This window comes from Patiria miniata, unplaced genomic scaffold, assembly GCF_015706575.1.
Source record: "Patiria miniata isolate m_02_andy unplaced genomic scaffold, ASM1570657v1 HiC_scaffold_17, whole genome shotgun sequence".
Lineage (NCBI taxonomy): Eukaryota > Metazoa > Echinodermata > Asteroidea > Valvatida > Asterinidae > Patiria > Patiria miniata.
In genome coordinates, this window is record NW_024037055.1 from 7928323 (window position 1) to 7953723 (window position 25401).

Consider the following 25401-nt stretch of genomic DNA (forward strand, 5'->3'; position numbering starts at 1 on the left):
ATAGAAAGAATGTATTTCATTCGGTACTACAGATGGAATGTTCCATTCCACTCGGTGAACCTTCCATTTGTCACCTCATGAAGTTATTCTTACCATTGCACTCATAAACATTCATTATTTGTATAATATCTTATCCCAAACTTGCAAAAACAAATCATGGTTAGACTCTCATGGTGTGGGATTTCTAAACTACCCCAGTCCTCAACCCTTTTTCTTTTTTGGTTCTTTTTAGCTGTTTCGGTGACACACCAAAACAGCTCTTGTTTTCGTTAAGATTTTTTTTTTCTTTTTTTTTTCTTTTTTTTTTTCAGACTTTTTCTCCATAGGTTTAACACACGTTTCTTCAGCCAGTCCACTTTGCCACTTTTTTAAATCCGATCGATTTCAGACTTGGTACATACTTAGACCACCACCCACAGATGGTCCTAGAGGAAATTTGTGACCGTGACGTCATCAGGTGTCGGGTTACGTCACATTATAGATGCATTTTTCCCCATAGGGTTTGTACACGTTTTCATAAAACACTCCACTATGGCACTTTCATAAATTCGATGGACTTTACACTTGGCACACACTTAGACCATCACCCACAGATGGTCCTAGAACAAATTTGTGATCGTGACGTCATCAGGTGTCGGGTTACGTCACATTATAGATGCATTTTTCCCCATATGTTTTGTACACGTTTTAAAAGACTCCACTTTGGCCTCTTCGTCAATCCGATCGACCTCAGACTTGATACATACTTAGACCACCACCCACAGATGGTTGTAGAAGAAATTCGTGACCGTGACGTCATCAGGTGTCGGGTTACGTCACATTAAAAATGCATTTTCCCCATAGGGTTTGTACACGTTTTCATAAAACACTCCACTATGGCACTTTCATAAATTCGATGGACTTTACACTTGGCACACACTTAGACCATCACCCACAGATGGTCCTAGAACAAATTTGTGATCGTGACGTCATCAGGTGTTGGTTTACGTCACATTAAAGATGCATTTTTCCCCGTAGGGTTTGTACACGTTTTAAAACATTCTACTTTGGCACTTTGGTAAATCCGATCGACATTAGACTTTGTACACACTTAGACTACCACCCACAGATGGTCCTAGAAAAAATTCGTGATCGTGACATCATCAGGTGTAAGGTTACTTCACATTAAAGATGCATTTTCCCCATAGGTTTTGTACACGTTTTTCTTCAAACCATGTACTTTGGCACTGTATGTCTGATTGACTTTTCACTTGGCAGATGACATTCGAAGTGACTTCATCAAGTGTTCATCACATGCACAGAGTATTTCAAATATCCGAAACAGCTTGTGTTTGTCCACAAACACATTTCTAGTTTTTTCTTTTTAGCTGTTTCGGTGACACACCGAAACAGCTCTTGTTTTCGTTAAGATTTTTTTTTTTCTTTTTTTTAGCTGTTTCGGTGACACACCGAAACAGCTCTTGTTTTCGTTAAGATTTTTTTTTTCTTTTTTTTTTTTTCTTTTTTTTTTTCTCCTTTTTCAGACTTTTTCTCCATAGGTTTAACACACGTTTCTTCCACCAGTCCACTTTGCCACTTTTTCAAATCCGATTGATTCGAGACTTGATACATACTTAGACCACCACCCACAGATGGTCCTAGAAGAAATTTGTGACGGTGACGTCATCAGGTGTCGGGTTACGTCACATTAAAGATGCATTTTTCCCCATATGTTTTGTACACGTTTTAAAACACTCCAGTTTGGCATCTTCGTAAATCCGATCGACTTTAAACTTGATTCATACTTAGAACACCACCCACAGATGGTTCTAGACGAAATTCGTGATCGTGACGTCATCAAGTGTCAGGTTACGTCACATTAAAGATGCATTTTTCCCCATAGGGTTTGTACATGTGTTAAAACGCTTCATTTCGGCACTATTGTAAATCCGATCGACGTTACACTTGGTAAACACTTAGACCATTACCCACAAATGGTCCTTGAAGAAATTCGTGATCGTGACGTCATCAGGTGTCACGTTACTTCACATTAAAGATGTACATTTTCCCCATATGTTTTGTTCACGTTTTAAAACACTCCACCTTGGCACCTTCATAAATGCGATCGACCTCAGACTTAATACATACTTAGACCACCACCCACATATGGTCCTAGAAGAAATGTGTGATCGTGGCGTCATAAGGTGTTGGGTTACGTCACATTAAAGATGCATTTTTCCCCATATGTTTTGTACACGTTTTAAAACACTTTACATTGGCACTTTTGTAATTATGCGACCGACGTTAGACCTGGTACACACTTAGACTACCACCCACAGATGGTCCTAGAAGAAATTCGTGATCGTACCAATGCCGAGATGGGTTATAGATGAAAATTCATGTGATGTCATCATCGAATGTCATGTGACGTCCCTTAAAGGGGCATTTTGTTCTTTATAGGCCTATATTTACAGACCTATATGTTCGATTTGGTTATACCTTGACATGTACGCATAATGTGCTGTTATAGATGACATTTTTAGTGACTTCAATGATTGTTCATCACGTGCATAGAGTATATCGAATATCCGAAACAGCTTGTGTTTGTCCACAAACACATCTCTAGTTTTTTTTTTTTTTCTCCTTTTTCAGAATTTTTCTCCATAGGTTTAACACACGTTTCTTCCACCAGTCCACTTTGCCACTTTTTCAAATCCGATTGATTTCAGACTTGATACATACTTAGACCACCACCCACAGATGGTCCTAGAAGAAATTCGTGACCGTGACGTCATCAGGTGTCGGGTTACGTAACATTAAAGATGCATTTTTCCCCATATGTTTTGTACACGTTTTAAAACACTCCACTTTGGCCTCTTCGTAAATCCGATCGACCTCAGACTTGATACAAACTTAGACCACCACCCACAGATGGTCCTAGAAGAAATTTGTGATCGTGACGTCATCAGGTGTTGGGTTACGTCACATTAAAGATGCATTTTTCCCCATAGGGTTTGTACACGTTTTAAAACATTCTACTTTGGCACTTTTGTAAATCCGATCCACGTTAGACTTGGTACACACTTAGACTACCACCCACAGATGGTCCTAGAAGAAATTCGTGATCGTGACATCATCAGGTGTAAGGTTACTTCACATTAAAGATGCATTTTTCCCCGTAGGTTTTGTACACGTTTTTCTTCAAATCATACTTTGGCACTATATGTCTGATTGACTTTTCACTTGGCAGATGACATTCGAAGTGACTTCATCAAGTGTTCATCATGTGCACAGAGTATTTTAAATATTCGAAACAGCTTGTGTTTGTCCACAAACACATTTCTAGTTTTTCTTTTTTTTCTCCTTTTTCAGACTTTTTCTCCATAGGTTTAACACACGTTTCTTCCACCAGTCCACTTTGCCACTTTTTCCAATCCGATTGATTTCAGACTTGATACATACTTAGACCACCACCCACAGATGGTCCTAGAAGAAATTCGTGACCGTGACGTTATCAGGTGTCGGGTTACGTCACATTAAAGATGCATTTTTCCCCATAGGGTTTGTACACGTTATAAAACACTCGACTTTGGCACTTTCGTAAATCCGATCGACCTCAGACTTGATACATACTTAGACCACCACCCACAGATGGTCCTAGAAGAAATTTGTGATCGTGACGTCATCAGGTGTTCGGTTACGTCACATTAAAGATGCATTTTTCCCCATATGGTTTGTACACGTTTTAAAACATTCTACTTTGGCACTTTAGTAAATCCGATCCACGTTAGACTTGGTACACACTTAGACTACCACCCACAGATGGTCCTAGAAGAAATTCGTGATCGTGACATCATCAGGTGTAAGGTTACTTCACATTAAAGATGCATTTTTCCCCGTAGGTTTTGTACACGTTTTTCTTCAATATACTTTTGCACTATATGTCTGATTGACTTTTCACTTGGCAGATGACATTCGAAGTGACTTCATCAAGTGTTCATCATGTGCACAGAGTATTTCAAATATCCGAAACAGCTTGTGTTTGTCCACAAACACATTTCTAGTTTTATTTTTTAGTTCTTTTTTTTCTTTGTTATTTTGCTTAAAAAAAAACCTTCTAAGTACTGTCTCCCTAAACAGCTTCCTCTTCAATTTCACAAAGATGCTAAGCACAAGTTGTTACTAAGCACAGCAAATATTTGCTTAAAACATGTACTTGCCCACCTTATAGGCCTATAGGATATTGCTTACTGTGTGACTTTCCTTGGCTATAATTTTTCCGTCGTATAACATGTAAATGTACTAGACAATTTTTTCTACTCACCAGCTTCCTGCAATTGAGCATAAACTATCCTTAAAGTTTCCAACCCATCAACATTTCCGATCCAAATCCAGTGAACAAATGCCATAGATTTCCCTTAACCCCCTTTGATGATCTTGCGACAGAAAAGTCACCCCCAAATTTGGCACGGCTTTATTTATTGACATCGTTTTATGTTTAGGTAACCTCTTGGATACCGCTGAAATTGAATCTGTTGCTTACAGAAACTTCAGTCCTCGTGAGAAGAGTGTTTTCCAATTCCATAAGAAGCTTGAATTTCACATGATACGCCTGTTTTGTATTTGCTCTTAAGGCTACTGTGCTCATGAAATCTCTCAGACTTAACCTACGGATGGTGGACACAACACATAGTTTGTAAAACAGGCAGGACATGTACAGTCACATTTGCTGCCTCTGATTACCTGGTGTTCTTCAAGTTTCTTTTCTTGAAACTTGTACTATTTGGGCTGTTTGTGTGTCTGTGGACAAAATGTTTGCCTTGTTGTAAAGCCTTTCGTCAGTCTGAAAGTGCTGTTCTTGTATGGTACCAGGAGTGCACAAGTAAGTGAGTATGGGGTTTGAGAAGTTGAGAAGCCATTTGGGATTGTCTGTATTTGTCTATACTAGCCAGAATGTTCTCCATCTTTTGGAAACGAAGTTTCCAGTTCGAAAAATGTGTAGTTGTTGCTCTGAAAACTTAGGAGAGTTTTTCCTATAGTGTCATTTCCTTTTCAAGTGCAAAAATATGTGTCCCTTTTTTATTGTTTTTTTTTGTTTTTCTGGACATCCAGTTTTCAAAATTTAAAAAATCTGTAGAGGAAACCTGTGACAAACAAGTAGTTCATCCATCCAATAAATAATAGCATTCCTATTATAAAAAAAAAAACCTCTGCTTCATCAACCCAAGCCTCTCCAGCAAAATTCTTTTCTGAATTTTGTTTTGAATCAGTTTTATAACTGTCCTTCAAAATAAAAACCATCTGCCCACATTCACAAACAACTGTTGTTAAGACTTTGTGAACGACACCAGGGTAATTAACCTTTTACCCTAGAACTGCTTTAAACAGGTTTGGTTCTTTCAAACCCACTGGTCTAGAACGTGAAACCTGAAGGACTCTCTGCATTCTTCTATGCTTGACGAAGCTCGGTTTCAGCTGGGAGCACAAGCATTTTCTAACGATCACTGCACTATGGTGCAGTGTACTGCCCCCGTCCCCAATTACTGTAACAAACTGTAGAGCGTGCAAATCTGTTTGGTTGCAGTAGTTGGTGTGTAGGTCTCTGCTGGATTAACACTGGAATCTTGTGATGTCTTCATAGAGAATTGGAAGGGGAGAATTATAATTTGAACAAATTTTTTTTATTGGCAAGTCTCAATGGACTTAATTGCCGGGTTGCACCGAATCATTCACTGCCATTTGAAAATTAACTTCAGGAAACACTTTTCCACTTCCAGAGGAAATTGCTTTCAAAAGTTAAACTAGTGTTCCTTTTTTTTTATTGTCCTTTTTTCCCCCCAGGAGACCAAGAGAGCACAGTTGGCCCTCAAAACTCCAGGCGGAGGAGAAAAATATCCAGCATTGAGTCACCCCACAAAGCTCTGGCGTCAACTGGAGATATCTTGAGAGATGCCCAGTCTAGCGATAACCCGGCCATCATAAGCGGCTCGATGATCTTGGAGAAAATGATGGACACGGAGGAAGCCGTACCAAGACCCAACCACCGGAAGAACTCCTTCCACCCTTACGCTAAGGAGAAGTCGGAAGTTGAACAGCGCTACCTGCAATCCTGCTCCGACCCCATCAAGCTGCTGGAGTTCCTGATGAACGTGGATGACCCACCTAAAGTCAAAGGTCAACGGGGTGAGAGGACAGAGCCCGTGTTGGTGAAACGGAGGGCAAAGTCGGATGTGCAGAGCCCAAGCCAGCGACGGGGTTCCACGGACAACCAAGAGGTCAGCCGCTGGAGTATGCCTTCTGCCCTGGAGCAGTGGTCTCAGAACTTCTGGGCTCAGCTTACTAGCACTGGAAGGTCACGCCAGGGCAGTCGCACCAAGGAGCTTGACGTCACTGGCGTCTCGGATGGCAGAGTACCGGTTACGCCTGAAATGCCGAGTGCAAACAGTAAAACAAATCTGACACCTGACAAACGAGATAGAATTCAGGGTGTTGAAAGTCAAACTCTCTTATCCTCAGAAAGAAAAGATTCCAGAGAAACCTCGCACCCAAATGCAAGACGACAATGGCGCAAGCACCGGTGGAGTATACCAGTTGAGACGGGCAGTCTGCCTCCCTCTATTGGTGGAACTGATCCAATTAAAAATGTTGCGGAACCATCTCCCGAGTCGAACAAAATTGCTGAGCCAACGTTAAAACGAAAAAGCTGGTGGCGCTGGAGTTTTCCCGTCCCTCGACAGAAGTCATCTCGCTCTTCGCTTTATGTCAAAAACCCAAATTCTGAAACCCTCAAACAGGACCCTGTTGCCTCTCAGAATTCAAAAGAGACCCACCAGCTCCCCTCGAGTCAAGGAAATAAACAGCTTGCGAAATCGGCACCCAGTGTACCCTCTCGAAAATCAGGGAAGCGAGCTCCTTCCTTCTCCGATATCGCAGACACAAGTACCTCTTCCCCGAGCCCGGTCAAAATATTTGTAGACAGCAGCTATGCGGAGCAAAACAACGGTTTCTGTCACCCCAAACCCAGCAGAGATGCAGGTTTATCATCCATCGTCACCGACGACCAACAGCTATTGAATGTGTCAGCGGACCAAGTCCCGGTTTCCACGGAGACCGAGACAGCTTCAGACGATGCAGCGATATCATCAGCCGTCAGAGGGGACCAAAGCTCGGCAAGCTCCGGACCACAATTCAAGAAGCGCTTGTCATGGAAACGAGATAAGAGCCTGGAGATGGTCTGCTACTTGGAGAGGAGGGATTCCGGTGAATTAACGGGGTCAGAAGATGAGTGCATCTCAGATGAAGAGGTAAGCGAAACTTTTATAGACTAATTTTTAGGGTCGTCCCAGATATGCCTAATAATGAAATATTTGATCACCAATGTTGCAACGCTTTATTGTCAGAAGTAACTTTGTTGTCGATGGCGGTTAATTTTTTTCATCCTTTTAGCAGGTTAAAGCCCTTGACAGTTATAAAATACCGGTACTTACAACAAAACACTCCAGCGGCCCATAACATCGATCGCTGCACGCAATTTGTATCTGCCGCGATTTGCGCACAACCTGCAGCTGGTATGTGTAAACTTGATAGGCGAGTTTCAAATAATCGAATACTTAATTATTCGAAACTGGACAGCCCTACTAATTTGTTGGCCTTGTACTTATAACTTCACCCAGTCTGTTTTTTTGGAAAGATTTCCATATAAGAAGTTCACTAATTTTCCTCTGTATTGACTAACAAGCCCCCAGATAGCAATTTCATGTCATCAAAGTCAATTTGAGAAGTGAGAAAATACAAGCATTTTCTTAAAAAACACTTAGAATTTTTCAGTCCAATCTCATAGGGTTTGTACACAGGGTGTTGAGGGAACTTCGTATATACATGTATATGGAAATCTTTCCGGTTTTTTTAATTAGTTCTGTCCGATTTTTCAAGTTTGTCTTGCATACCGGTATGTACACAAACAGTTTAATTTTCTCCGTCAACACAACTGTGTTAAGCTAACAGGTGTTCTGAACACATCTATAGCAACAATACTATGTTGCTGCCCAGTAGGGTCAGTCGGTCACTATTGGCCAAGGACGGGTAGCTGCATGTGGTCAGCAAATGTTGACAATCGCTATCAAAAGTTGTTATTTCACTTGCTTGGTCAATACGCGTATCTTCGGAACTCATCAATAATCGGATGATAAAAATGATGGATCACCTATATGTACACGAATTGTGCAGGGCGGGTTTTTGTGTGCATTTAGTGCATTGTATACATTAATTCATCCTGAAATCAGAATACAAAATCCCTATTAAATGGTTTTCTTAACCAGTTCACGTCGGATGACGTGTCATATGAATTCCTTTGGGGAACTAACCCACCGGGCCGGTTTTTATGTGCAACCTCTATGAGAGAACGCGGCGAAAAAATCATTAAAAACGGGCCTTTTTTCACATCTGTCGCCACCACTTCATTATTCAACAGGGTATACCTTAGATCTCACTACAGTGTGACCCTAACAATATACTCTTTCAGAAAATGAAAGAAAAACTGAATAAAACACTGAGTTTCACTCGCGAATTGATGTTAAACATTGCATTTTCAGTCAAAAATCTCCCTGTTTTGTGTGTAAACCACGCGTTCAGCCAAGAACTGGTCCATTAACATCATCATAACGTTAAATAGTGCCACCTGGGAGCTTAGATCTCTCGAGCCATTTTTCTTCGTCTCGTCAGCTTTCCAACAATATAACCCTTATTGTGATTGGTTAAGGTTTAGACTCGCGTGTATTCATTTACTAAAGAATTGTACATCTAAACTCCAATAAAATTTGACGTTGCTCAATGGCTCAGCGCGTAGGGTCTGTTTATTGTACACGTGCTAGGCAGCGCTACTGTATATACACAGAGCCTGGGAGCTCTTATCTCTATGTGTCCAAGGTCATCTGGCTGTGCGCTTTGGCCAGTTTACATGGGGTCCTTTTGACCACAAAGGATTTGATATGATGTACACGCAAAGGTTTTCGGAACGGATGACCGATAAACACGCAACAAGCGAGGCCGTAAGTACCGGGTATCTGTCAGCAACCCGCTCACAGCGAGCGAGGCCGGAAATATCAGGGTGTGTTACCCGCAGATGACGGCCTGGACCCGTCTGGCATTGAACTGTCCCAGCGCGAACTGGTTAAAATCAGAAGAAAAATATTATTCCAAGAATTTGTTTTCTATGGAATTAGACATGAACAATCAACTTTTCTTCTGTGTATGTAGAAAATGTAAGGAAACAATTTATGTCACTGTTTTCTCATTATGATGCTATTTTAAATGGCGTGCTTAGTCGAGCTGGACCTGAAAGTCACAGAGCACACTATTTATACTCGGGGACTCGGGAGTCGGGGAGTCGGGGGGGGGGGGGAGTCAGTCAGTCGGGGAGTCAGTCAGTCAGTCCCATGGAGCTATCAGTCGGTCAGCCTGTAAGCAGACAGTAGGCAAGCATGTTGGGTCTAGTAAGAAGGGTGCTCCTTCCTTCAACCATCGGGTTTTTTTCTTCATAAATCTATGCTCCAACCCTCTGTCCATAAGGTTTAGGCCTAAGACATCTTCTGCTTGTTGCCCCCTGGGCTCAAAATAGTTGAGTATTCTCCCTTCTTGTTGTCATTCCGCCTGGCTGGTCAGAGCCAGTTACAGTCACCCTTTGTGTGGACATCATGTCAACTCACACAAACACCAAACCTAACTGTAAGCGGTTATGGTGCTAAGCACATTGTAAAAGCTATTAGGAGATATTGGTCAAGAGGTGTTAATCCTGTAGCAAAACATTGAGGTGACTGGGCAGTGTTTGCTAACTCTTCAGTGGGTCAGAGCTATGGTCAGAGCATGGAGCTAGCTATGAGCAAGTTCTGGACAGTAGAAGCCTTCATGTATGAGGTGGCATAGTGAGAGGAAACACAAAGATACCGGTACATAGTTTTTGGTGTTAGAAGTCCAATAAAAGTGGAATTGTTTGCCAGAAACTTGCTGACCAGGATCTGCTGGTGAGTACTAAGTAGAGAGTAATTCCAGCATTACAGAAGAAAATAGTCTGTGACAGAACCATTTAACCATCTAATAAATGATTCAGACAAATGATCCAAAACTCCTGGTCTGTAATCTCCTTGACCATTAGTAGATAATGGATGTATAAATAAAAGTAAGTTGTCAAGTTTATTGACTGAGCTCTTAGAGAACCAAAAACAAATTATGTCTGATTTGTAATGTCTGTGATTTTGGAATTGCTGTAGAGCAAATTTGTCGATCTTAACTTCTTAGTGACCACACTTTTTTGGTGTACAATGCTGTATGCCAAGAGCACTCTGAGATGAGGCATTTTATTCTCACAGTGCCTCTTGCCCACTTGAGTGGTGCATACATCTCCCCGAAAGATGTGGACCAGAGCTTTGGGGCTCAGAAAAACCCACAACTTTTCATGTCTTGCTCAAAAATGAAAAGTTGAAAATACTGGCTGACTGGTCTTTTGTTTTGTCAGGCTGCTGTAGTACCGGTATATTTAAAGGGTCTTTCAGGATTTTTAGTGAAAACATCTGAAAGGCTTATTAAAATCAGGTGCATCTGAGATAGTACTGAAATATTGAAAAAGGAAGGCTAAAGGTAGAGAAGATAATTTGCAGTAATCCAAAAAGTAACTGACGAAATTAGTGTTGAAAAGCTTACTTGGTTTAAAGATAGTTAATGACACTAAACTTCCTGTGAAAATATTCTTTCTGGCATGCTGTCATTTTGAAAACAATACAAAAAAGGCCATTTCCAAAGATGCGTCAAGTGACGCATTTTTGGAAATTTCTATTAGTAGTTGGTTTGTAAATTATCGGCAAATTTATCCGTGAATGGGTGTGCGCAAGCGTTAACACGACGCAAACGCACACGCGGTTGCTATTAGTTGTCGGTTCATTTCGTGACATCGCGTAACAGCAATTGGTTGAATGAGAACGTGTTCCAGATGCTGATTTCGGGCGCAATTTAAAAGATGACTCGGCAACTTTTGAATTGAAATTTAGATCCTAGAATATTGTTTTCTCGGAATATACAGCATTCACTGAGCTGAAATTTCATCCGATTAGTTGTTTAGCGCCCGTCTTTAGATTTTGAGCACTTTTGTTGCTTCTAATGAAAAGAAACTGCACAATGACAAACGATCTACCGTACCCTACATGTACCTTCAATTGTACACATATGTTGATGATTCAAAAATGTATTTAAAAAAAACCTCAAATGACCTCCATCAGCCTGCATTTGGGTGGTGGGTTCATTGTAATCCATTCTTCTCAAATTTGTAAAAGCTTGTTACTGTACATTGTAAAATGTTTGGAGATAATGTATTTTTCTTTTAACTTTTTCACATTCTGTTTAACCCTAAGAATCAACCCATCATTTTCCCAAAGGAATTTTCACTTTAACTTCATGTAATCAATAAGATTTAAAATTGTTGTATCTTTTGGAGCAGTTGCTCTTTTCCATGAAGTAGCAGTCTTATTTTCAAACAGGAAAAATCAGATTAAGTCAAATCAGGGCTAATCCCAAAGTTAATCCCTTATACAGACACATACTTGAATGAATGCGGTAATCCGGATTACTAGCTATAGCAATTATCAAGAAGGTACACATGTACATGCACCCATAGGAATGACCAGAACTAGCCATCATAATAAGTTTTCAGTCACCGCCTCCATCTGCAGGGCAGTTTTCTCTTAAAGGTCCTGTCACACTGTCTGCGATCTTGTATGCGCTCTCACTGCCTCCTTGAAAAATAGCTGGGGCGCAAAAACAACAACTAGATCGCAGCGACAACTACATAGGTCGCCAGATGGGCGCCAGAGGGTCTTAATGGTCTCCGATGAGCGCCAAGGTCTTTGAACATGCTCAAAACAATCACAACACCTCTGCGCCCTGGCCAGGATGCCGTAATGACGCATCTCGGGCGCTGTGCAAGCGTGAATCGCGCGACATTGAAGTGGCATTGAGGCAGCCTAGACGCAAGACAGTCGATGTAGTCTCCATGAGAGTAACTCGACTGCGATGAACTTGTAGAATAATTTTGAAACTGGACTGTGTATTGACCGTTTTGTCGTGGTATTTATACAGCGCAAGTGACGTCACATGAGCGTATTTTGGTCGAATAGAGAGTGCGACGCGAGCTACTAGGACAGCAGAGCGAGCAGAGCATAGTGTGAGCGCAGTGACAGTGCAGCGGCAGCGACTAGATGGAGTAATTGAGCTTGACAGGGGCGCATAGAGAGCGAGTTGAGCGCATCGTAAGCGCGGGAAGCGCACAGTATGAGCGTAGCTTGATGCTTCTTTGAGACAGAGAGTTGTCATTTTCTTGCGTCCTCGCTGTGATTGTTAAATTTATGAAATATTTTTGGTCGCCGTAAGGTCTCCTATATGAGATCGCATATAATGTGTCAGGCCCTTTAGGAATTACCAGAACTAGCCATCATAATAAGTTTTCAGTCACCGCTTCCATCTGCAGGGCAGTTTTCTCTTTAACGAACATAATAACTATTAGTTGTAACTACCCAACAGTCTTTTATTCTACACTTTCACGCCAGCCCATTGAATAACATACTTAACACCAAATGATTCTCTAAGCCCATGTTAATGCCTGTTCACTGAGCATCTTCCCCATTGTCAAAGGATTTTTTCTTCACAAGTCAATAATCATGATGCATGTAATGTGGGGCTTTGCTTTCAGGCCGGCAGATACACTCAATACCCTCACCTTCAGAGGGATTAAGTAAAACCTTACAAAAAAAACAAAGCAGCCGTAGGACCAGATAGCCTCCCATGGCACAAGATAGCCTCCCATGGCACACGGCCCCTGCCTCAGTGGAAGCATTCTCGGTGGCAGAGGAAACAGTAGCCATGCAAACGGTCCGACAAACAAACAAGACCACTCAGCTGAGGGAAAGAAAAAAAAACTTGATCAAATTCACATCCGCTCTTAAAAAAAAGTATTTACTTTCTATCCCTCTGGAGGGTAGAGTTACACACTACCCAGAAGGAAAAACTGGCCAGTGTTTATGGGAAACTTGATCGAGCGAGCACCTTACCAGGAAAAAAAAAATTGGGTCCGAAGAATAGAGGGTAGCTTTGCTATTCGTTGAGGCAGTCGCTCATTATCACGTAGAACTTTCCAGCTTTGGGGCCAGAGGAAATTCTGGCAAACGGTGAGTGAACTTTTCTTTATTGTTGGTGGTTGCTTTGTTAGGTTTTCCCTCTTTGAATTTTGCTGTTGATGTTTATATGTTTTTCCTTTAAGTGTGGTTTTGGAAAAAATGAAGGAACGCAAAGGAGTTTGTTTGCATGGTTTGACGTTGTGCATTCCTTTACTTGTAATATTTTGTTGCAGTTTACTTTCTCTTTGAGACTTGTTGTACTATTAGATTATAGATTTAAAACTGCCAAAAGTTACAGAGAAAAAAAATGCGGCACTTGAAATATTTGTGGGTTCTGAAACCTTGTTGCATTTTTCTAGTGAACAAACAAAGAGTTTTTGTGCCACAGACCGCAAAATACCAGAACTGAGCAATGTACACTCGCAGATAAAATGTTGCAATAAAAGGGAATTCCCAAAACAAAAGCAAAAGATTAGCTAACCCTCAGGCTAACATATTGAATATTTCACATTGTTGGAGGGTTACTTTTCAAACACCCAAAAAATTCCCACATTGTAATAATGAACTCCTAACAAGGTTTCTGTCGCAGTAAACAATAAACTAAAATTTCTGGTCATTAGATGTTTTGCACAATGGCGTGTGACCCATTTATTAAAAATGGAACGGGAAAGAAAATATATTTCAAAGTGTGGTCAGAGTCCAAGTTTGCAAAAGAATTAGTATATATTTGATCCCCTAATATGAGAGGTTTATGATACTAAACCGGGCAACTTTTGAGTGTGTGCTATCCATTATCGTCCCAGTACATGTCCGTCTGAGGCAAACCCAATAGGGATGTATTTGCTTTATTGATGTTTCCTCATGAAATCCTGGAGTCAAGATGGTGGAGGGGGGGGGGGGGGGGAGAGAACGAAATCATTGCAAGCCTGTGACTGATATGACAAAAATAGGTCTAGGCTCGTCTTTTTTTATTATCAGTTGTTTTTCGGTTACATTTGTTGAGTCACTCCAATGTGGCAAAGTCAAGTGGCGGACGTGATGAAATTTGGACCGACTCGAGGTGGTTGCGTAGTTTCTCTGATGTTTCCCAAACTGGCTTGAGGAAAGCAGGGGTTGGAGCTTTCCGTATAGAGGATTAACCAAACGTCTGAGAAGGTCCGTGCAGTCCCATCATGCCCATGCACTGCCGTTGTGTCGATCATCGCCGTGGGTGCAGCATGGTAACCAAAACTTCTCTTATCTGATTGTTTTTTTGGCGCAGTCAAGTGTGGCGTGCACGAGCCTTTGTAAACGGCAGACCAGTTGAATGTGAAGCCGAACTTCTAGCTCTTTTGCAATACTCTGAGGCATTAAAGAATTAAACAGAAAATTTTTTTTAGCCATTGGGGTACAACAATGTCAAAGTTTTCAGTACTTAGTATTGTTGATGTCCCATAACATGGTGTGTCCCTAACGTGGTGCGGCCCCTAATTACGTGGCGCACTTTGAATTTTCGCCTATAGTGCCTTGCTAGAGCAAAAGTTTTACCTCAAATTTCACAGTGAGTGAAATTTCATCAAGCTCTAAACATTCCCGTTCACAAAATCTTGAGTTGACCTACCCGTTACAAAGTTAACAAATTTATTTTGGCGTGATTTTCCATTTTTATTTTGAAGTGCACAATATATGAACCCTAAAAAAATGCGCCCAAAAATAAGAAAACAAGTTTATTACAAACTTTTAGTTGGGTATGTGAGTGGAGATAATAATGGTACCGGTATATCAGAATTTGTCAACTTCAAAGAAATTCTTAAATGTTAACTTACAAGTGATTTTCTGAGATTTGTTCAAGTGCGCCACGTTAGGGAACACTCAGCTGATTTTGTGCACAATTTCCGGACGCCATGACCGACTTTGAATTATGGACTAAATTCCAGGACACTGAAATTGTTCGCAAAGGTTCAACAGCAAACATTATCAAACTAAAAGTACCAGTATTTAACTGAATGAATTTGAAGTTTGTCGTTGGGCAACACTGCATAAGGAGAGTCAAGTTGACGGTAACGCCACGTTAGGGGACTCCACTATAATCCATTAGGTTGAAGTCTTAACCAGTTCGCGCCGGGATTATTTTGACATTGACCAGACCAGGCGCTGGATTGTTTTTCACGAACCTCGATGTCAGACGGCTTCAGGCCATCATCTACGGGTAGCACACCCTGATATATCCGGCCTCGCTCGCTCCGAGCGAGTCGCTGACAGATATTTCCAGCCTTGCTCGTTGCGTGTTTATCCATCATCCGTTCCGAATACCGCAAAACATTTGCATGTATACACGTCATCCGACATGAAATGGTTAATGGATTAAATGAACTAATATCCATGAGTCTATCTCAATGATAATAACCTTTCAGAAATATTTCTTCATTTTTCATTTTTGTAATCAGCCAAGTTATAAAAACACCAGTTGATGCCTGAATATATGTAAAATGTAGCATTGTAAGTAGCTTGCAAGGATTTAGAATTTTCTCTTCAGAAAAAAGTGGGAATTTTTTTTTAAGCAACAAGTACAGAAACATTTCCCAGATAGAATCCAAACACACGTCATTCTTTGACTCCTACAGGAAAAATCACATTTTGTAATAGTTGCCCTGTGCCAACAGTCAGCTCAGAAAAGAAATTTTAAGCAACAAGTACAGAAACATTTCCCAGATAGAATCCAAACCCACGTCATTCTTTGACTCCTACAGGGAAAATCACATTTTGTAATAGTTGCCCTGTGCCAACAACAGTCAGCTCAGAAAAGAAAATTTAAGCAACAAGTACAGAAACATTTCCCAGATAGAATCCAAACCCACGTCATTCTTTGACTCCCATACAGGAAAAATCACATTTTGCAATAGTTGCCCTGTGCCAACAGTCAGCTCGTTTCATTCTTGTTCCTGTTACCCGGCACATCCCAGCTCAATCCTTTCTCCCCTGACTCTTGTTGAGTCATTCAACCCGTGTCAAGGATACTTCACAGCTAGACTCCTTTGTCGGTTAAACAAATCTGTAGGTGAAAAAAAAAATCCAGTCTGAGTGCTTTGTACTCCGATTGATTCACAGGTGAATAATAATTGAGAAAGGATTGTCTGTCGGGTCTGTTAGTGTTACACTAACCGTAAACCTTGAATGTTTGGGTTTAATTTTTTTTCTTTCCCATTGGATTGGACCAATCATGTGACCTTTAGAATAATTCATTGAGGGTTGTATACCTGTATAATTTCTTGGCATTGGGAAGTGATAAATAGCTTGTTTACAATTCTGTGTGAATGTCTGGGTGAAGTTTGGGAAAACACCATGGGAAAACGTGACAAACGACAGGGCGAACAAATTGTGGACAACATCGGCGTAGCGTTGCTTGCCTGCTTGCCTTTTGTGATGATAAGGCCTACAAATGTACCTGTGACATTTTGTCATTAAATTTATTGTTTTGACTATTTTCTGACAGTGACAAGGGTTCTTAAAGGGAATGTACAACATTTGGTTTTGCTGTAATTTCAGAAATAAATGGATTTGGAGGATTAGTATGTTATAGAAAATATTGTTAAACTGACTTGTTTCACGTTTTGGGCTTGTAGACGCTGGAAAAACCAAGAAAACCTATCATGTTCTTGTAGTCTGGTTCCCTGATCCCACTTAAAATGAAACAGAGCAAGTAATACACTTGGGGAATTGTAAGCTCAGAGAATCAGTCTAGCAGGCTTGTACCGGTACCCCTTCACAGGTGTGTGATCAATTTCAAAGAAAAGTCAGAATAACTAAATATGAAAACTGACGGACAGTTTTTGAAAAAAAAGCCAGTTTTCTCCAACGCTGGTCGGCCGACCAGCGTTGGAAATATACAGTTTTTCTTGAAAATTTCAGCACACCATGAGCCACGATTTTAAAGGATAATTTGGACTGTCAGTCCCTAACAATTCAGTAAGGTATTTCGTGATAATTTGATCATTTCGTTTTTTGATGTTTGCAAATGTTGTATCTTCCCTTTAAGTATGCACATACATGTAGGCTCTGTAGCTCAGGCAACTAAAGATAACTGGAGATAGAGATGAACAAAATGTTCCAAGATGTTGAGAGAAAAGTCTGGCGTGAAATTTCAGGGGAACCAACAAAAATCAGGCATGGGACTGAAAACCAAATCTACTATGCTGACCTAGGTTGAAATTGAACCAAAGTCTGGGAGGTAGAAGGTTAGGAAAGTAACGTTCATCCCCCCAAAAATTAATCAGTTTATCATTTGTCTTCCAACAATTTGTAATTGTGAAAAACCAGATGAGAAGAGTTCCTTATATATGAGATTTATTCCATCTGGAGTGCTGTTGTTGAATGGTCATGGTGTTCAACTCACGTGCCATGGTACGTGGGTTCGAACCCTGACAGGGAACATGGTGCATTGGTGCTTGTGTTCTTGGGCAAGGCACTTTACTACAATTGCCTCTCTCCACCCAGGAGTATAAATGGGTACCTGTGAAGGTAGAGACCAGAATGTCATGATCTCGAGCTGCTGCAAAAACTGGTCTCATTGCCTGATGAACAGGGGTAATAATTGTGAAGCGCTTTCAGACCTTTGGTATAAAGCCCTATAAAAGCACCACATTATTATTGTTATTAAGGGAATAAATGTGTGTTTGGGAGGAATTATAACACTCTGTTTAAGACCGGTTTGAGTCTGGATGGGCGATAATTACCCAAGGCTAATTATCGCCCATCCAGACTCAAACCGGTCTTAAACAGAGTGTTTAATACCGACCGAACACACAATTTATTCCCATTCATAAATACCTTTTCGGTCCAAAATAAAAATGTCAAAAACTAGACGTTGCCAACCATTTTGTTCAACAATTTTACATCATGTTTTACGAAACACCCCTCTGACTATAATATGGAATGCCCCTCCACAACTCGTTACCTAATAGGGACATTGGCGTCGCGCGTACTGCGCGATGTCGCGCAAAACGCAGCTGGGCTGGTGAAGTGTGAATTTTGGACCATGAAATACTGATTCACTGGTAGTACATTGCGCATGCATACGGGAGGAATTTGAACGTTCAGCCAATGAAACGTTAAAAGGCACCGGATTTCATAGGAGTCCAAATTTCATGGGACGCTGGAAAAGCATTTAAGACCAGCTAGCCATGTCTTTATCATCCGTTTAAGACCGGCCACGTGACGGGTTCTCGACCAATAGGAATGCGTAAACTGTCTGAGGTATTTATGAATATCATTTCAAAGAAATAACGCAGTTCAATTTGCATGAAAATACTTGAATATCCAACAATTGCTTTACAAAACCAGGTTTAAAGTTCAAACTGTATAATATGGAAATGTATGCAAAGTTGATTCATCTAAGACTTGTTGATCTGACGGTCAGGGTTGTTCTGCTCTTCTATTTCAATTGACACGAGCTCGAAATCCAACCCACATTGTTTCTTGAGAGACTAAAGCTTTATAGGCCTGGGAACAAAGCCCAACAGATACTTCATCTGTTTAGAGAAGGGTATCATCTGACGGCAAGAACTTGGAATCTTATATACCTGGGTTGCTGACCCACTGATTCTGGTGTTTATTTCAAGTGCAAAGGATTGATTTTCTCAGTGCTGTGAAAATTGTGATGCTCTTTCTGTGAACTTTAGGGTCAGAAAAGGGTAAAAAAACTGTCTATATTCATCCTTACTTTTCCTCAGAGATTACATTGCAGGTTTTAATCAGTAGGCCTAAGTCTCTTAATGTTTAAACTGAAAAAACATTTAAAGGGAATGTACAACATTTGCTTTTGCTGCAATTTTCCGACATAAATGGATTTGAAGGATTAGTTTGTTATAGAAAATATTGTTAAACTGACTTGTTTCACGTTTTGGGCTTGTAGGTGCTGGAAAAACCAATCATGTTCTTGTAGTCTTGTTCCCTGACCCCACTTTAGATGAAACGGAGCAATTTTAGACTTTGGGGAATTGTAAGGTCAGAGAATCGGTCTAGCAGGCTTGTACTCCTTTACAGGTGTGTAATCAATTGCAAAGAAAATGCGAAATAACTAAATATGAAAATTTAGAAGCAGTTTTGCAAACAGCCAGTTTTCTCCAACGCTGGTCGGCCGACCAGCGTTGGAAAAATACAAGTTTTCTTGAAACTGTTAGCACATCAGGCACCACGATTTTACAGGATGCTTTGGACTATCATTCTCTAACAATCCAGTAGGTATTTCGTGATAATTTCGTCATTTCGTTTTTTGATGTTTGCAAATGTTGTATCTTCCCTTTAACACTGTATAGTGTGTCTATAAAAATGTAGCAGTCAATTCATAAATATTCAAAATACTAGCACTGTCTTTTTGCAAAACTTACCTATAGAGTCTGAAGGTGTAGTAAATACTCTACACAATGGTCTTTATCTCATCTCACTTGGACACCCCAGTCCAGAGATACAGCTAATTAAAGGAAAGGACTTGAAAGGTGTGTGAATGCTAAGTTCTATAGATACCAGATAATCTAAAAAGTGGCCTACAAGCAGATTTTGACTGTCCAAATCACACAGAACAAAAATCCTGCCAAGGGTAAAGAAACAAATCATCTCATGGTAATTTTTTTAACAAAAAAAACCCGATCTAGTTTCATCAGGAAAAAGTGTGTTTTGCTGCTACATTTTTGAGACATGCTGTGCACATTAAAAAGACCTCAACATCAACCAGTCAGCATGAACAAATATTTTTACCTGCGCAGAACAGTGAGCTAGAACCTTCTGATATTTTCAGCTGGAACTCTGTGATAACTTTGACTTTGACACTTTCCCCTCGCAATTTACATGTAAGATCAGTTTTGGACATGAACATCAAATATTTTGGCTGAAGGCCTTTTTCTGACAAGAAAATAAAATGGTATTTAGCTTTTAATATCAAACCTAAAGATACGAATGTCCTGTCATTATCAATGGCCCTACTGAAGCGATGTACCTGTACATGTACATACGTGTATGTACGGTACATGTATGTGTATTCATGGCAATACATATAGTGTACATGTACTTTGCAATATTGTGCAAGGGTGCGAATGGCACAATATTTTTCTACTTTGCTCGAGGGCACAAGTAGAAAAAGGACATCCCTGTTGGAACCAAAGAGTGATTGATATGGCACAGTCAGTCGTGTGGGACTCTGTAATTAATGGAAGTCAATAACACTTGACAAGAAGCAAGAAAGGTGTCGAAGGAGTCACACTGCTTATCAAAGTATGTCCTTGAAGGATGTATCCTAATATTAAATTATCACGGAACAGTTTTGAGTTGGAAAAGTTAGGGATTTCCCATGGAAAGGGTTAGGATTTGTCATGGAAAAGTTATGAATTTATCGAAGGAAAAATAATGAGGTTATCATGAAAACATAAAGGATTTATCCTGGAAACGTAAAGGATTTATCATGGAAATGTCAAGGATTTATCATGGTAATATTGTGGATTCTCAAGGAAAAGTCATGGATATATCCAGGAAGAGTCCAGGATTTATCCAGGAAGTTATCAATGACCAATCATGGAAAAGTTATGGGTTTTTTTGCATTGGCTTCTGATTGGGAGCCTAACTTGTTGATATCATAAAAGGATTTCTTTGCACAGCTCTGAGTGCTGAATAATTATATTTGGGGGAAAAAATGCCTGCTGCCTAAAAGTACATCTTTCCCCCTGCATGCCCCAGGTATTCATTGGTAATTGTGTCCAAACACACAATTAAGGTCCACAACCATACCCCAGGGGAAAAGTGTCAAATCAACTGCAGGACCTCCACAATCTCCAGCCAACTAGCCAGCCCCAAGGGAACTATAAAGTCTAATTGGATTTGTCAAACAGTTTTCCAATCAATTATCACACTGGCACCTGACAAGCACATCAGGTGGATTGGCCAAATTGGTCTTGACAGTTCCACAACAGTTTGGCTAAACAGTTGGCTGTTAGAGATTTGTGGTGTTGTGTCCACTGCCAAAATTAAAAGTGAAATTTATGTACTTTTTTTATTTACCTGTCTTAATTCATTATTTTCAGTTCAGTAATCACATACCTCACTGGGACTTGAGGCTGATGTGGCTAAATTAAAGTTGACAATATCACAACAAGCAGTTTGTGTCTGCCATAGTGGAGCTTGGTTCTGTCCATTGTGTTGTGTTATTACATCATGAAGTGTGTGTACATGTCTCCAGCTTATTAATTTTTTTTCACCTCTATTAAGTTAGCACAAGTTTGACAAAAACTTGATGCTGATTGGGCTAAATTAATGCTGACAGTATTACAACGCTTTGCAAAGCTTTACCTGCACTTGGGTTTAGGCCTACTGTAGGACTGACGAAGAAGCCCAAAAAGTGGACAACCCCGGTTTCCCCATTTTCTGCTAGCAGAAGTTTAGAGTTTTGAAGTTGCACTACCCATTTTTATGAATGTCAGTTTCCTGCTGACTAAAAATCTCAAATTCCCACTGGTGTAAACTGAAGATATTTGTCCAAAAATTAACATTTCAATCTTCTAAAAAAGAAAGATTCCACCATCGAACATTTCAAAAATTCTCTCACCAAATTGAAATTTGTCACTTTATGAAACCATCAGACAACATGTACAGTCGAGTCTCGTTAATACAAACTCGTTCGGACCTAGCCAAATTGTTTGTTATGTCGGAATTTTGTATTAAGAGGAACACCAGTCCCATTCATTGTATACATAAATGCACAGTCGGGACCAAGGCCTTATGTTTGTTATAACCAGAATTTTGTATGACAGAGTTTGTACTAACGAGAGTCGACAGTATATGATCAAAGTGACCCGTCTCATCCTTCAGTCGTCATAACCCATTACCTCTTGGGGTCTTTTCTTTCCCCACTCTGGCCCCACTGGACAATACAGAGGGACAATAGGACACAATGACCACTAGCCCGGCGCAAGGGGAGTTACTTACACCTTTTTGGCTCCGGCGAAAATATTGATTACAAACACACAGGTGAATAGAGAGGCAAACTATGGAATGCATTCTTCCAGTTCCTCTGGAGCGAAATCTTGCACCACGGGGAGGTGTTATTATAACCTTACCAAGACAAAGGCTGTGTTTCTTCTCTTTATATTCACAGTTTTTGGTTCCAAATTCTATTTCTTTGTGGGTTGTATACCGGCCGCTCTATGGAATTTGTTTCACTTTATTTGCTGCTTTGGTTCGGAACGGTTTTAGGGTAACATTTACTTTGGACACAAAAGGCACTGTTAAGAATTTAATCAAGGTGAAGTAGACGCGGTGTCCGTTTGTGAATCACCATGGCCTGGCTTTTTACTTTCGCGTGATTTGGCAAGAAGAATTAAAGCAAGAATTCAAGGATCATCTTGTGATTCTCTTTCCTTGACTGTTGTATTCTTCATGACTAAACCTTGTAGAATATCACTTGTACTGTTGCGCAAGCCAACTTTACACGTACATCACTGTATAAAAAGGCATGCGTTTGAAAATTTAAAGGGAAAAACATTTGCAAACATCGAAGAACAAAACTACCAATTTTTTACGAAATACCTTACTAGGATGTTGGTAAATGACAGTCTAAAGCATCCTGTAAAATTATTTTCAAGAAAAGTGGTATTTTGTAAAAATTTCTAATGGTGGTCGGCCGACCACCGTTGGAAAAACCTAACTTTTTTTCAACTACTGCTCCAAATTTACCCTTTTTTTTTCAGTCCAAATTTTGTTTGCTATTGGTTACATGTTCAATGAACGGGTGCAGGCCAGTTAGACTGGCTCCATTACCTTACAAATACAATTTTCCGGCATATAAATTGATCCATTTCATCTTTAGTGGAGTCAGGGAACCAGACTACTTGAGCATTTTGTTTTTCTTGGTTTTTCCAACATTTTCGAACACAAAACTTCAAACATGTCGGTGTAACAATATTTGATCTGTTATACTTTTAACCCCTCAAAATAGTTCATTTCTGAAAATTACAGCAAAAGCCAATGATGTACATTCCCTTTAAGGCTTTGATCTGGCAATTGAACATAGCTATAGATTCGTCAGTTCCTTCAAAGTTTTCTCAATTCTTTCTCTCAGAATTGGGCTATGAAATCAGGCAAAAATTGCAAAATATTAAAAATCGGATATGTTGCCAAGAGAATTACTGTACATAATTCTGACTATGAATTTATACACAGAGCTATGGACGCCATGCAAAACTACCCCCAATTTAGTTCGTATGCAATAAAGACAGGTTTTGATTTTCAAAATTCTTTTATAATTGGTATAATTAGAATTTATTTTTCTTCTTTTTTATATTCAGGAATGCAACGAGAATGAATCCCTCAGTCCCCTCTCTCCGCTAGAGTTCATCCCGGAATACCAGTCCAAGATTGATGACGCTTATGATGATTATGATGATGAAAATCAAGATGCAAATGTACCCTACGTTCTGACAGATCACAACGAGGAGTTATCCAGGGCTAGCAAGACAGCCTCAGTTCCCACCTTCTCCGCCTGGGTCCTACCCTCGGATGAGCTCAAGTCCAAGCTCGAGTCAGTCTACGCCGAGCGACAAAAGTCGGAAAGCGACGATGCTGGTGGTGATGTCTGGAAGCTAGACCCCAACGCCCGGAACTCCTTCCAGTCTGGCTCGGCCGGTCAGGAGGAAGACCTCGGAGCATCTCCAAGCATCTACCATCCGGAGAGCAGCATGCGGGATGCGGTTGTCATGTCGATGGGAATCGGGAAGAGGCTGTCACTCAAGCAGCGGCTGAGTATCGACCAGGACTCGGACCTCAATGAGAACACAGAAACCATGGGACGGCAAAGCAGAGACAGCATCAAGGAAGTGTATTCCGGGAGCAGGAGTCCCACCCTATCCATTCTTGCAAACAACAATCGACCAAAGCTCAGTCGGCAGCGGTCCGGCTCTGGCTCCGACAGTGTCAAGGACAATCGGCGGAAGCTTGACGACGTCAGTCACAAGTCCCGACTCCGAATAGAACGTGACAGAGAGATAAAATCCTCAGTTAGTCCCTCCAGTCCTGCAATAAATGAAACCTCTCAGAACACCCCACCGAAGAGTAGGAAGAGTGGCCAGAGCCTCACGGTGCCAGTGGAGACTGAGATTAACGGGGAACAAGACAAGGAGAAGGATACTGACGCCTCTGTTGGAGAATCCTTGCAAGCCTTCCGACGGAGGAAGAAGAGCATGGCCATCGCACTTAGCGAGGGTCTGCTAGACCTCCAAGAGGAGCATGCAGCCTCATTGGAGAAGACCTCAGAGCTCCAGATGGTATCTCACATCAGCCAGCTCAACCAGGAGTTGATGCAGCTGACACAACACTCTCCTCCAGGCACCCCACCAATCCCAAACTACCATCGAAGGGGGAGTCTTAAGAGATCTGGAAGTCGAAGCAGCTTGGCATCCCTGCCAGGCTCAGCCACAAGCCCCAGAAGTTTCCCCGGGATTCGCCTGTGGAAATCAATTGCCCAGTTCCAAACAACTTCCGATGATCCAGCCATTGTAGCAGACGAGCCATCAAGCAATGTGCCGTCACCTGAAAAAGACAGATCATCGACACTTCCTGCACCAAAGAAGACTTCCCTGAAAGACGACGAGGACCCCAAAGAGAAAACAGTATCCCCCAAGCTTCTCCTATCCAGAATCAAACAATGGAGCAAGAAGAAAGGACAGGCCAAGCCAAAAGCGAGGCCTGAGATTGTGAAATTAGACCCCAAGGAGCTTCCCGAGGACCATGGGAAGACAGACAGAGAGGAGAAAGAGGACAAGGAGGATGACTCCTCAACTCCAACAAAGGGGTCTCTGGAGCATCTCCCTGATTATGTCAACATCCGCAATAACAGCCCCAAGCTACCTCACAAGCCTCTGGTCGCATTCCGGCCAGTCCCCATGAGCAGGGACACAGCCCTGAGGCAAACCTGGCATGGCATGCCATCTCGTAAGACCAATGGCAATGACGATGACAGGGACGAGGACCGGTTGGGTGGGTCCAACTTCCAGCGGTCCAATTCCTTACGGCATCCCATCCGGCAGAGGAAGCGGGGCGTGTCGCCGATGGAGAATGCTCACCTAGTGGCCATGCACCTGAGCACAGAGACCATTCCAGGAAGCAGCGTGGACAGTGGCATCGTCAAAGACAGAGGAACAGAAGAGACATACTTGGCAGTAAGGACCAAAATTCTTATCATATGAGGTTAAAATTAGACAACGAAAAATACTCAGAGAAAAACAACCAAGAACAATTAATTTTGAGT

At 41.1% G+C, this 25401-nt stretch overlaps 1 protein-coding gene across 4 annotated transcripts in view; it reads left to right on the top strand.

The window, feature by feature from the left end:
• Positions 1-25401, top strand: part of LOC119723720 — a 53357-nt gene that overhangs the window by 12047 nt on the left and 15909 nt on the right. For 3 of the 4 annotated variants that reach the window (XM_038194521.1, XM_038194520.1, XM_038194522.1), the window contains exons 3-4: positions 5821-7283; positions 23444-25312. In XM_038194521.1, the coding sequence (XP_038050449.1) occupies positions 5821-7283; positions 23444-25312 (3332 nt within the window). Of the gene's footprint in view, positions 1-4645; positions 4862-5820; positions 7284-23443; positions 25313-25401 lie in introns of those variants that run through there. The other variant, XM_038194523.1, reaches the window with a different exon arrangement.